The 14,183-nt window shown below is 42.0% G+C and overlaps 1 protein-coding gene across 2 annotated transcripts in view; it reads right to left on the minus strand.

The window, feature by feature from the left end:
* Positions 1 to 7,595: 7,595 nt before the first annotated feature.
* plpp3 (phospholipid phosphatase 3) overlaps positions 7,596 to 14,183 on the minus strand; it is a 146,666-nt gene continuing 140,078 nt past the window's right edge. For both annotated transcript variants that reach the window (XM_078561038.1, XM_078561037.1), the window contains exon 6: positions 7,596 to 8,577. In XM_078561038.1, coding sequence (XP_078417164.1) covers positions 8,458 to 8,577 — 120 coding nt within the window. In that variant the 3' untranslated portion in view covers positions 7,596 to 8,457. The remainder of the gene's footprint in view (positions 8,578 to 14,183) is intronic.

Here is a 14,183-nt window from a genome sequence, read left to right on the forward strand (position 1 = left end):
CCCTCACCAGTTATTTCAATGGCACGCTCCTCAAAGTGAGTAAGGGCCTGATGTGGGCTAATCTACCCCCAGTCTGGGATCTCTCCCTGCTGTTGTGAGCCAGCTTCTCCTGCATGAAACTGATGGAGAGAGTGTGAGCAGGACACATGGCACTGCGTGGAGTGTTTGTGTGGTGAGCGGAGCCATGGACGGGATGAGCATGCGAGCTCCAGAGGATATGAGCCTGATGGAGATGTGAGGGCGTGTGTGAGAGTTAGTGGTGTTGTCCCTTGAGGTGTGAGATCCCTGTGAATGTGTGATGGGTTTGTGAGTGTGTGAATCGAGAATGATGAGGTGATTGACTTACTCTGGTGGAACGGATGAGATCATTCATCCTTTTCCTTCAATGGATGGCTGACCTCCCCTGTGCTCCGGTGGCACTGACCACCGCTACGACCACCTCCCAGGTCAGCTTGGTGATTCTGGTGGACCTCGTGCAGCCAGGGCTAGAGTAGAGGACATCACAGTGGCCTTCCACTGCATTCAGCAGGCACCCCAGTGGGGTATCACTAAATTTGGGGGCTGCCATCTTCTTTGCTTTTGGGGCCATCCGTTGCCTGGAGCAGTCCTGGTCTGGAGACACGAAGTAGGCTGCACTCTGATGCACTTTAAACATGTTGCTTGAACTGAGGAAGCGCTGAAGTCAGGGCTTCACGGGCAAATTTGAGCCACAAACTGGTGATATTGAGTACTCCCAGGGCAACTCCCTCCCGACTGTATACCACTGTACCACCACCTCTGCTGGGCCTGTCCTGCCTGTGGGACATGACATATCCAGGGATGGTGATGGTCTTGTCTGGGACATTATCTGTAAGTTATCGATGTTTAGTTAGCTTAATTTAATTATTTTCTTAATTAACTTTGAATAATTCTTATGTATACTACACCTCTTTCCGCCAGGCACCAAATTCCTACATTTACCTAAATCACTACTCAGTCTCCGTCTCACTCAAGCGTAGTCACCTGTCTCCTCGCACACCCCTTATTGACAACACGCCAGTGCATCATTGACATCATGGCCAGCAGGTAAAACAACATTTTTCATCCCCGTTATCACACTTACTGCAAACCTGGGACAATTCCGCCCTAGGTCCTGGTTATTCAAGGTCTGCACAGCTCTTGGTTGAACTTTAAAGATCATAACTTACAGATAATGTCCCAGACAAGACCATCACCACCCCTGGGTATGTCCTATCCCACAGGCAGGACAGGCCCAGCAGAGGTGGTGGTGCAGTGGGGAGGGAGTTGCCCTGGGAGTCCTCAATATCGACTCCAAACCCCATGAAGTCTCATGGCATCAGGTCAAACATGGGCAAGGAAACCTCCTGCTGATTACCACGTACCGCCCTCCCTCAGCTGATGAATCACTGCTCCTCCATGTTGAACACCACTTGGAGGAAACACTGAGGGTGGCAAGGGCACAGAATGTACTCTGGGTGGGGGACTTCAATGTCCATCATCAAGAGTGGCTCGGTAGTGCCACTACTGACTGAGTCCTAAATGACATAGCTGCTAGACAGGATCTGCGGCAGGTGGTGAGGGAACCAACAAGAAGGAAAAACATACTTGACCTTCATACTCACCAACCTTCCTGCCGCAGATGCATCTGTCCATGACAGTATCAGTAGGAATGACCACCACACAGTCGTTGTGGAGACAAAGTCCCGCCTTCACATTGAGGATACCCTTCATCGTGTGGTGTGGCACTACCACCATGCTAAATGGGATAGGTTTCAAACAGATCTAGCAACTCATGACTGGGAATCCATGAGGCACTGTGGGCCATCAGCAGCAGCAGAATTGTACTAGAACACAATCCATAACCTCATGGTCCGGCATATCCCCCACTCTACCATTACCATCAAGCCGGGGGTCAACCCTGGTTCAATGAAGAGTGCAGGAGGGCATGCCAGGAGCAGCACCAGGCATACCTAAAAATGAGGTGTCAACCTGGTGAAGCTATAACACAGGACTACTTGTGTGCCAAACAACATAAGCAGCAGGTGATAGACAGGGCTTAGTGATTCCACAACCAACGGATCAGATCTAAGATCTGCAGTTTTGCCATATCCAGTCGTGAATGGTGGTGGACAATTAAACAACTCAGTGGAGGAGGAGGCTCCACAAATATCCCCATCCTCAATGATGGTGGAGCCCAGCACATCAGTGCAAAAGATAAGGCTGAAGCATTTGCTACAATCTTCAGCCAGAAGTGCCGAGTGGATGATCTAACTTGGCCTTCTCCGGAGGTCCCCAGCATCACAGATGCCAATCTCCAACCAATTCAATTCACTCCATGTGATATCAAGAAATGGCTGAAGGCACTGGGTAGTGCAGAGGCAACGGGCCTCCAGCAATAATACTGAAGACTTGTGCTCCAGAACTTGCTGTGCCCTTAGCCAAGCTGTTCCAGTACAGCTACAAAACTGGCATCTACCTGGCAATATGGAAAATTGCCCAGGTATGTCCTGTGCACAAAAAGCAGGACAAATCCAACCCAGCCAATTACCACCCATCAGTCTACTCTCGATCATCAGTAAAGTAATGGAAGGGGTCATCAACAGTGCTATCAAGCAGCACTTGCTTAGCAATAACCTGCTCACTAACACCCAGTTTGGGTTCTGCCAGGGCCATTCAACTCCTGACCTCATTACAGCCTTGGTTCAAACATGGACAAAAGAGCTGAACTCCCAAGGTGAGATGAGAGTGACTGCCCTTGACATCAAGGCAGCATTTGATCGAGTGTGGCATCAAGGAGCCCTAGCAAAACTGGAGTCAATGGGAATCAGGGGGAAAACTCTCCGCTGGTTGGAGTCATACTGAGCACAAAGGAAGATGGTTGCGGTTGTTGGAGGTCATTCATTTCAGCTCCAGGACATCACTGCAGGAGTTCCTGAGGGTAGTGTCCTCGGCCCAACCATCTTCAGCTACTTCATCAATGACCTTCCTTCCATCATAAGGTCAGAACTGGGAATGTTTACTGATGATTGCATTATGCTCAACATCATTCGTGACTCCTCAGGTACTGAAGCAGTCCATGTCCAAATGCAGGAAGACCTGGACAATATCCAAGCTTGGGCTGACAAGTGGCAAGCGACATTCATGCCACACAAGTGCCAGACAATGACCATCTCCAACAAAAAAGAATCCAACCATCGCCCCTTAACAGTCAATGGCATTATAATCACTGAATCCCCTCTAACAACATCCTGGGGGTTACCATTGAGCAGAAGCTGAAATGGACCAGCCATATAAATGCTGTGGCTACAAGAGCAGGTCGGATGCTAGGAATCCTGTGGCAAGTAACTCACCTCCTATCTCCCCAAAGCGTGTCCACCATCTACAAGGCACAAGTCAGGAGTGTGGTGGAATACTTTCCACTTGCGTAGAAGGGTGCAGCTCCAACAACACTCAAGAAGCTCAACACCATCCAGGACAAAGCAGCCCACTTAATTGGCAACCCATCCACAAACATTCACTCCCACTACCACCAATGCACAGTAGCAGCAGTGTGTACCATCTACAAGATGAACTGCAGGAACTCACCAAGGCTCCTTAGGCAGCGCCTTCCAAACCCACAAACGCTACTATCTAGAAGGACAAGGGCAGCAGACACATTGGAACACCACCATCTGGAAGTTTCCCTCCAAACCACACACCAACCTGACTTGGAAATATATCGCCGCTTCTTCAATGTCACTGGGTCAAAATCCTGGAACTCCCACCCTAACAGTACTGTGGTGTACCTACACCTACGACTGCAGCGGTTCAAGGAGGCAGCTTGCCACCACCTTCTGAAGGGCAATTAGGGATGGTCTAGCCAGCACTGCCTGCATCCCTTGAATCAATATTTTAAAAATGACCAAAAGCTTGATCAAAGAGGTAGGTTTTAGGGAACATTTTAAAGAAAGAAAGACTTGCATTTATATAGCATCTTTCACAACCACTGGTTGCCCCAAAATGAGTAAAGCCTGGTAGAGAGGCAGAAATGTTTAAGGAGGGAATTCCCAAGCTTAAATTCTAGAACAGATTGTAGTGGAAACTCCATTACAGAGCAGCTGTGTTGGAAGATGCAAATTGTTTGTCCTGCACCATGCTGGGATGCATATGTTCTCAGAGCTGTTTAAGTATTTTTTTTCATAAGTTTTCTTCAAATTACCATTTAAACAGTGGGAGATACTGATAACAATATTAAAGATGGACTTAACTGTATTGACGCTGCCCTTTTAAAAGGCCTTTGAATGGTTCATGGACCTTTGCAAGTAAGTGTATTGGCTTTTTCATCTTCAGTGTTGGGAAATTCAATCCTGTGGGTAATGAGTTACCATCATTCCCTTGGAATTAATTACTTACTCTGCCAATTTCTATTATGTGACAACTTCAGTTTTGCATTCCGCTCATCATACCATAGCAATTTTGTCTTTTACCCTCTGAACCTGTTGGAGCTTCCCTAACAGAAACAAGCGATAGCAAATATTTAGTGCTATGAAGTATAGACATTAAGCAAAATATTCACACAGAAAGGGAATCATCATTGCTTTACAGTGCTTGTATACAGATGAGTGCACAATAAAATTTACACGAGTGATGCTCAGCTAATCTTTATTTTGATATAATTTCTAACATGTAAGATCCTCTGCAACTTCATTATCAGGACAGTCTTCAGCAATTCAAACTAAACAACTGTTCATGTAACAATATCTTCCCTTCCAACGATCTACATTCTTGTAAAGCCCAAATTTGGTGACTTCTAATACAAAAGCAGAATGCTGCAGATGCTGGGAATTTGAGATAAAAACAGAAAATCCTGGAAATACTCAGCAGGGCTGGCAGCATCTATCGGGAGAGAAACAGAGCTAACGTTTCAGGTATGTGACCGTTCATCATCTCTGGAAAAGTTAGAGTTGAAACAGGTTTAAAGCAAGAACAGAGCAGAGGAATGCAGGTTAGGGAATAAAAGGAAAGGTCTGTGAACTGTTGGAAGGCAGGAGACATTAAATGACAAAAGATGGTGGTGCAAGGCAAAATGAGGTGGAAATGGGGCAAAGCAAAGAAACAAAAGATATGTCCGGAGGTGGTGTAAATAGGAAAAGCAGAATCATTACCAACAGCAGCCACCCAAAAGCAAAAAAAATCTCAAAAGAGCAGGCATTGGTTATGACCTGAAATTGTTGAACTCAACACTAAGTCTGGAAGGCTGGAAAATGCCTAATCAAACATTCAGATGCTGTTCCCTCAAGCTTATATTGAGCTTCATTGGAAGTTAGGCTGTACGGTACCTGCACTAAAGGGCCTCCTAAGTCCCCTAGGAGAGAAAGCACAAGCTGGAAGCGGGCTTCCCACCATATCGGCACAGCGCGGGCACACCTGAAACTGGCGCTAGGTACTTTTGCAAGTGCAACTAAGCTGCCTAATACCTGTTTGTGACCTCACCCCCACCGCAAGCTGGCTGCTCTCAGGGAAATTAGAGCTGGGAGCAGCCTAACAACCTGTTAGGCCCTGCCCAACATGGTGCTTTTCTTAAATATACTTACCTGAATGTGGAATTCGGCACAGCAGGAATACTCGTCCTCATATTAAAAGAGCGTGGTCTGTTGTCAGCTGTTTTTCCCACCCCAGTCACTGCCACTCCCACTCCCTCCTTTCACCCCGACCAATGCTTCCAAGCTGCCCACATCCCCATCCATTCTTCACTTACTTTAGGGCCACTAGGACCACAATATCAGCCCAACTGTAAAACCAAACTGCAGGTAATCTGTCTGTAACTCTCTGCAGCTTGCTGGCTCACTGGAAATGAGACCTAATGGTGGGGCACCTCGGGCCTCACATTCAGGAGCACAGATTTTTCCTCGTGCTCCCTCACGGCTGTCTGCTTTGGGCAGACTGAGTTTCTAGACCATTAATAACTCTTCTGCATTCTGTTACAGCTGGGCTATAACCTCTTTTCCCTGTAGCTTTGCTTGATTTACTGAGCCTACCCCGTTTCTTTTTGACTGCTTCGACAGCATTCTATTTTAAAAATCTAACTCCAGCCTCAACTTTTAATAAGATAAAATAACCGATAATTTACGCCGAAGAGCAAAATTCACCAGAAACTTGGTAAAGGATTCTGCTGAGTTCAAATGAATAAAGTTGAGTCAATAGGAATGAGTATGAAAAAATACTACAATGTCAAGTTAACTTTGATTCAGCATCTTTAGGGATGCCCCGTGTGAAATCTAATCTATACCTACCAGTTCTCCTGAACTGTGTGTTTAACTACTTAGGATCTAATTTTATAACAATGGTACTATTTTTAGCAGGTTATAATACACCTGGCAGCTCCCATGGCAGCAGTATGTCTGAAATCCCAAATCACAATAGACAAACATCTATCTGCTGTATGTTGTCCAACAGCTTACAGCAGCTGAAAACTGCTTGCATGATAATAAATAATACAAGGGAATAGGACTGTGCTGGAGAAATCCTCAGAAATTACAAGTCTGGGATTCCCTTGGGTGACTGTTTTAATGGACATTCTTTTGTAAGAGAACATGGAAAGACTCAGGAAAGATGAAACCTTGGGTCTCCCAAAATTCAAGGTTAGTGTCATTCAGCCCGAAGTCTGGCATCCCTTTCTTACACTGTCAAATATCTCAAACAATTAGCAACAAAGGTGTTTTTTGGAGCCATTTGTTCTTTTACAGTAATTTTAGGCATGGAGGAACCATCTAATAGGATTGCCGGCAGCACAAAACAAGACAGGGCCTCAATTCACTCTTGTTTGCATGCACCATTACTGCTACCTGCATCCTAGAGAATGCAACAACAAAAACAACTTGCCCTTGTATAAAACTGTCAGCAGAAAAATGACCCAAGACCCATCATGGAAGACAAACATAAACTGAGAGCAATGCGGTCAAGCTATGTTTAGTTTGTAGAACAATATTCATCAATAGGTGTCCAATAATCTATTCAACCTGTCAACAACTATTTCTTCACAACATAGCCCTTTTTTGTGTTAGTTAACTGTTTGAGCTCCTAGTTTGCTACCCCTACGAGTGGTGTAGACTGGGAAGGTTCCCTTGAACATCAGGAGCTTGAGGTGAAGCCACAGACAAGTGAAGCTGTTAGTTAAAGTTGAAGAGCAGTCACTGCAAACACAGTAGCCGATTTTTGCACAGCAAGATCTACAAATGCAATGAGAGAATTGAGCAGTTAATCTATTCTGGTGGTGTTGTTCGAGGTAGGAATGTTGCCCAGCACATCATGAATGCTCCCCCTCTCTTTAAATACCACAATAGGATCTGTTAAAGAAATGGAAATATCACACTGAGTAAGACGTGAATCTACAACAGGAGATCATTGTCCATTGTTGGCATAAAGTAGAGGAAGCTATATGCTTAATTTTCCCAAACAAATAAAAATAACACTTAAATGGAGTTAGTAAAATTACATTGCCCCTATCTTCAACAGAGGAGGATAACATCAAGATGAATATATACTTAATTTAATTGAATATGACTTGGTTAGGGTGGCGGCTGGAAGAATTAGTAGTCAGAAATTCTATACAATAATGTATTTTCCATTAGGAGTTTTTATTTTAAAAGCGCATAGACAAAACATACAGCTAATTACATCAGAAAAATAGTCAAATGTTAACATTTAAATTCTACAAAGGACAAATGAGTTGAAGCTAAAGAATTTTTTTTACAAAAACATAAAAATATAAAGTACTAACAAATGACTTATTGTGATGTTTATTATTGATGCAAGTGGTTCTAGCTGTAGTTTTATCAAAAATCATTTCCCCATCCCCCCAGACAAAAGCTTACAATACTTTAGTTGACTACATACAAAATATGTTCTTTTAAAAAATCAATGCTATTTTTTAAGCAGCACTTTGTAAATAACACAGGTCGAAACACATATAAACAGTTTTAATTGCAGAGGATAAAATATCTAAAAAAAAAGTTGCTTCAGAAATAATATTTTACATAGTTATCTTGTTTTAGTTTTTTTATATATTTATATATAAAATATGAAAGTTTACTGCCGTGGTCCTCATTTACAATGAGGCAGCCACCATTATGTTTTTGCACATGGTACTATTTATAAAGTTTTTTTCCTTTTGTTGATCAAATGCATTCATTCATTGGTGGTCAGCCTTGACCAGTTCAAAACAAATTCACAAGCTTGGAGTTTTCATGTCTTCTGTGCGGTTTTTGTGGTTTGATTAGAAATGCTGCTATGGTACACACCCACAGGACTGTGGGTAAAATGTCTTTCTCCCTACATTCTACTGTCTGATGAGATTAGAGAGCAGCAAACTTGCTGTTCAGCAGTCACTATTTTACTTTTTGATTTTTGTATCAGCTTCTGTCCATTCTGATTTTTGTTGCTGTTGTTGTTGTTGGTTCCTTATTGCAAATAAGGTGATTAGCACATTCCGTGATGGTTGTTCCTGTCAATGATGTCCACGGGTGTAATTATCTCTCTTCTCACTGGTGGAGGGGGGATTTTCATCTTGGGTTTGAAAAGATTGGACACGTAGAAGGCCTGTGGTGTTAAAAATGTTATAGGTTAGATGGTTAGAGATGTAATGGTGAAACACTATTAATCTACAGGCTATTATACTTAAAGACCAGCAGTATAATTCTAAGGAAATTAAAATTTATAAATAACTTTAACCACATTTGGTCTTTTCCTGCCCAATCTATTAATTTTTCTTTGAATTCTCTTTAAAACCGAGAATACTAATGACATGATGGGAAGAAATCTGTTGGGAGCTAGTTGCCACAACAGAGAGAGACGCAGACATTACCTACATGGGTGATCAGGGAGTGTGGCATTTCCACTGCATTTCAGCCTAATTCAGCCAACTCTGGTTTCTCCCTGTCAATTTCCCCAATTAACTCATCAGAAAGGAAAGAGTTGTATTCACATACTTCTCAGAAACATGCCTGACATTTTACACAATGTATTATCTCTGAAGTCCAATTACTGTTGTTACCTCAGCAAAAGTGTGAAAACTGGCGATCATAATTATGAGTGCACTGGCTAGCTCTTATAAGTAACTGCTACCTCCTATGCACTTCTGTGAAGACACATTCTGTAAGGGTAGTTTTCTGTTGATTGTTATGTTTTGGTATAAAAGCATGAAGTGGCCCTGTGGGGAATCTTACCATCCCAACTATCCTCTACTAACCACAGCTCCATTCCCATCATTACACAAGCTGCTCATTAATTGTCTGCCTATTGTTAGAGTGCAGACACTGTGCTTAACAAACCAAAAGCTCTGCACATTGTCATAATCTATCATTGTAGATATATGGTGCCACATAGGCAGAACTTTCCCCAAATGCATTGAAATCAGGAGGCAATTTTGCCCATGTATAGAATTGGATTAACCTTGACAACAGCATAGAAATCTACCCTTTAACTGGAAGGTCAGCTGGACACTCAGCAGAAGTATATATCATTTGTTGTAAGATATGAGATAACAATGTAGCACAGTGTATTTATGTATTTCAGTTAACATTGTTTCCTGTCATTTTAACTTGGAGTGCAACAATTTTGGACATTGCAGTACTACTGCATAACAAATCATTTAGGGATATTATATTTTCTTCAATATGTTCAATAGAGAAAAGCAATAGATCAGGTTTCTGCATTTCCTTTCAGTTACATACATATAAAACTTGAGCAGCTGACACGTCCTTCTGGAGATCTAGATTGAATCCATTTTCCCAGTTCGAACCACGGGTTGTGGCACTGAGGCAAGCTGCCAGAGACAGTCAATGAACGGATGTAATATTAAATTAACTTCCTGACTGCCCAGTTACATCAGCAAACAGAGTAGTGTGAAAAAGACAACACCTGTCAATCCCAGGAGGCAGCCAGGGAACAGGACATTGCAGAAGAGCACAGGCCTGACAGGAAGCTTTTACAGTTCCCAACAGACCATCAGAAATTTAAAACCCAGGTTTGTGTAATCCCCTCCCCCATTTTCCTTTCATTTATTTGTTTTGTTAAAATCTTTCTAAACAATACCATATTAATAAATTATTTTCAGTAATCAAAGTTCACATGTAGCATATTTGGAAAAATATGGGACGTTCTATTAATAACCACCTTGCATTACTTTGCCCCAAAGGTAAATGTTAAAGCTTTGTACACAAGACATTTACTTTAAGGTGCAAAGCAAAACCATTTCTTAGTAAGACCACAACTGTTACATGCATACACTCTAAATTACCAGAATGTATCTTTGTCTTATTGCACATGTTGCAATTTTATTTTTAACATATATTAACATTTCTCCTCCAGCTAAAGGTTGGGAAGATTGAAGTCACTATCTCTGACCCCCCATCAAAAACTCCATTCACTTCAACTGATTCTATTCCCCTCCCTAGCTATTATCTCAGGCTGAACCAGACTATTCATAACATTGCATTCTATCTGACCCCAAGCTGAACCTCTGACCCGATATCCTCTCCATCACAAAGACACTATACTTCAGTACGGCACAGCACTCTTCTGTCCGACTAAGAAGATTATGAGGTCTAACTTTAAGTACTGAGGAAATACCGTATTGTCGGAAGTTCTCTGTTTTAGAAGAGACATTATACCAAGCCTTCACTCACCTGTTCAGATGGAGATAAAAGATTCCATGGCACTATTCAAAAAGCAGAGAGCCAGTATCTTGCCCAACATTGATCCCTCAAGCAACATCATCAAAACAGATTAGCTTTATCTCATTGCTGTTTGGAGAACCTTGCTGTGTACAGATTAGCTACAGCATTTGCCTACATAACAACAGTAAGTATACTGCAAAAATAATTACTTGGCTGTCAATTGATTTGGGGCATATTTAGCGCATAAAAGATACTAACACAAGTTATTTCTTTCTTGTCTGCTGAATCCACTCACACACTTAAAAGAACAGAACAACCTTTAAACCAGATTTTCTATGGAATGTGCAGGGAAACAGGAGTTTCTGACCTGCAAGTGACAAGTGCCCTGCTGTTCAGGTGTTATTAGCATATATATTAGCATACAATATCCTGGACAGAGGACATGCCTGCTTTCTCTATTAAGTACAATAAATGGGCTTGAAATGGCCTTACACTATTTTAGGCACATTCTGAATCCTATAATTAACAAGCCACACCCATAAAATAAACTCAAGGGGATAAGGAGGAAAATATAACTGTTCCCACATTTCACATTCCAATTACAATGAATTGTACATAGCCATCATTTCTCCCCCTTTTAGCAGACATGAATGTGTTCAGAGCTTCTTATCTCAAAAGACATTCGCATTTTTTTTGTCAATCTCTGGAAAGTAAAATTCAGGCCAAGTCAGGCTGACCATGTATTTTATAACTGTTGTCAGCTTTATTGGCACTCAACAGAAATTTGCAATAGAATTTTTAAATATTTCTCACAATATCACAGGAAAGAAAATATTGCTTTTATAATGGCGGTGGGGGCAGGGGTGGGTGTTTGGTAAAGAGAGATGGTTGGTTATGTAGCAATATTTATGAAAATGATTCAAAAGCCAGTCTAAATGGGACAAAAGTCAGACATTCTTATCCTAGTAAATCCATCCCTCCTCCCTCTTCCACTCTGTGAAAACTCTGGATCATAGACTATCAATTGTATACTGCACATGAGGATAGCCAACCACTAACAGATATGTCATCTCACACCACCCCATTCTAAGGTATCTCTCCTTTCTCCTTTGGTGGTCAGGACTTCTATATTAAACCTTACTGGTGCAGGACACAGACTGCAATACTGTTAAAACTGTTGCATGCAGCATACAGATTTTTTTTTGGAAAACAAATGCACACTGTACATTTTAAAAATGAAATATAGAATGCAATAGCAGTATGAAGCACTACACTTACAAACTGAATCTCAAAGTTCCAGGATATAAATCCAAAAACATGTCAACATTTCATGGGGCAGGATTATGCCCTTGGCGGAGGTACTCAGCGAGGGTGGGCAGGGGTGGTCAGGCAGCCGATCTCCTCCCACGATCGGCTTTGCACCACGATTTCACATGGGCAGGCCAATTAAGGCCCGCCCTGCGCGGATTGCGAGCGGCCGCACTGAGCGCAGCCTGTACAGGCAGGGGGGGGGAGGAGGGAGAGCTGAGCCCAGTGTGCAGTTCGCACATGCACGCAAAAGAGCGCTTCAATCTCCCTGAGGCACAAAGCTGCCTCAGGGAGACTGAAGCGCTTTTATAAAAAATTAATAAAGACAGTAAAAATTTAATAAAACATGTCTCCTCATGTGACTCTGTCACATGAGATCGGGCATGTTTTTAATTCCAAATTAAAATTTTTATATTTAATGTTTATTGCTTTAGGAAACCTCATCCCGCTCATGGATGAGGTTTCCTAAAAAATGTAAAGGCTGCTTGGCCTTTTCACCCGCCCGCCAACCATAAGGTTGGACGGGCAGCGTAGAATTGAATTTAATTAGTTTATAACGGCCTTAATAGGCCTTTTAATTATCGGCGGGTGTGCAGCCAACTCCGGTGCATGCCCACCGAACGAAATATCGCGCAAGTGCACAATGGCGTCGGGACGCATGCTCGACGTTATTGTGCATCATTTTACGCTCGGGCGTGTCGGGTGTGTCGGGCGTGTCGGGCATGCGCCGAGCACAAAATCCTGCCCATAATAATAATGGCTTAGAATAGACTTACTGTATAATATAGTAAGTTGATCACTTTTCGTACAGAAGACATATAGTTTGTCCTGCCAAGAGATTACAATTTTTGCTACTCCTTTACTTAATTGAGATGCTGGACTAACAAGTACCAACTCTTCCATCTGGAAAACAGCTGTCGCTATTCAGATACAGCAGTCCCTGGGCTATAATGAATCTGCAAGTACTATACAGAGATAAATGGTCAGCTTGCACCTGCTTGTGTACTGCACATTGCTAACTTTTACCCAATATTCATTATGTACAGAAGGAGACAGAAATAATGTACCAACTGTACAGAACAGGTAATGAATCAATGGTCACCTTTTATATGATACATAATTCAGTATATTGGAAAATTATTACTGTGCCTTCAAAGCCCATCTTCACTCACATGCATGCCATTGTAATGTTCACACAAAAGAGTAGTAATTCCAAGTTCTGCCCCAAAGCAAGGTAATTGGTGCACATGAACACAGATTGAAATAGCGTGGACAACCTGCTCGGAATTTTCTAGTTTTTATTGGTGGTGGGCCAGATACCTTGCTTTATGGTGAGAATGTGGAAAATCTACCATGCAGTTGGCAGCAGCCTGGTTCAGTTTTAACTCTTGCCAATGAAATGAGTGTCCTTTCCTATAACCCAAAAAGCTCATTGCCTTGCACATTGGCAGACGCACCTTCACAAGTACTTCTGGAACACCACTAATATGTAATAGTTTGCATTTACTGATTCATTTTTCTTTCTTTTTTACAAATGTAATGTTCTCATGAAATTTGGAGTTCTGAACAGCGAAGCAGACTAAGAAGGCTGGATTACTGAGCAATCAGACTGATTGTGCCATCCAATTCAAAGGTTTCTTTTGTATGAAACAAGCTGCTTTTGAAAAACAATTTTCACACAAGACAAAAGGTGCATTTAGAGCAGTTTCGGATTGAAGTGCAATTAGTTGTTTTCTACTGTAAAGTACCAGTGATAACCGTCTTCATAATCAATGTCAAGTGGTCATTACAACCAGCCATGAGTAATGGAGCTCCCTTCCAACATCTGGGTGGTAGAAATGCATGAGTCAGCCTTTACAATCTCAGCTCTGGCAGAACAATACAGTGTCGTGTAACAGAGATAGACAAGAGGGTAAAAGTCAGAGTTTACTACTGCATTATTAAGCAGCCACAATGAGTTCAGGAAGCATGTGCCTTTTAGTCAGGATATGATGAGCTACAAATGAAAATATTCAGATTTCTTTAAGTGAACCCTACTATTAATCAGATATTTATTAAAATAATGAGGTTTTGACCTTTCTACAGACAGTATATTATGCCCAGAAATGACATAATTTAGTTGGCGTTGAAACTTTGGACTTTGACATTTGGGAATTAATTATGAGAAATAAATGATCTGTCATTTATGCCTCATATTTATCTAGGTCAGAGTTGAGAAAG

Source organism: Cetorhinus maximus, chromosome 17, assembly GCF_964194155.1.
Source record: "Cetorhinus maximus chromosome 17, sCetMax3.hap1.1, whole genome shotgun sequence".
NCBI lineage: Eukaryota > Metazoa > Chordata > Chondrichthyes > Lamniformes > Cetorhinidae > Cetorhinus > Cetorhinus maximus.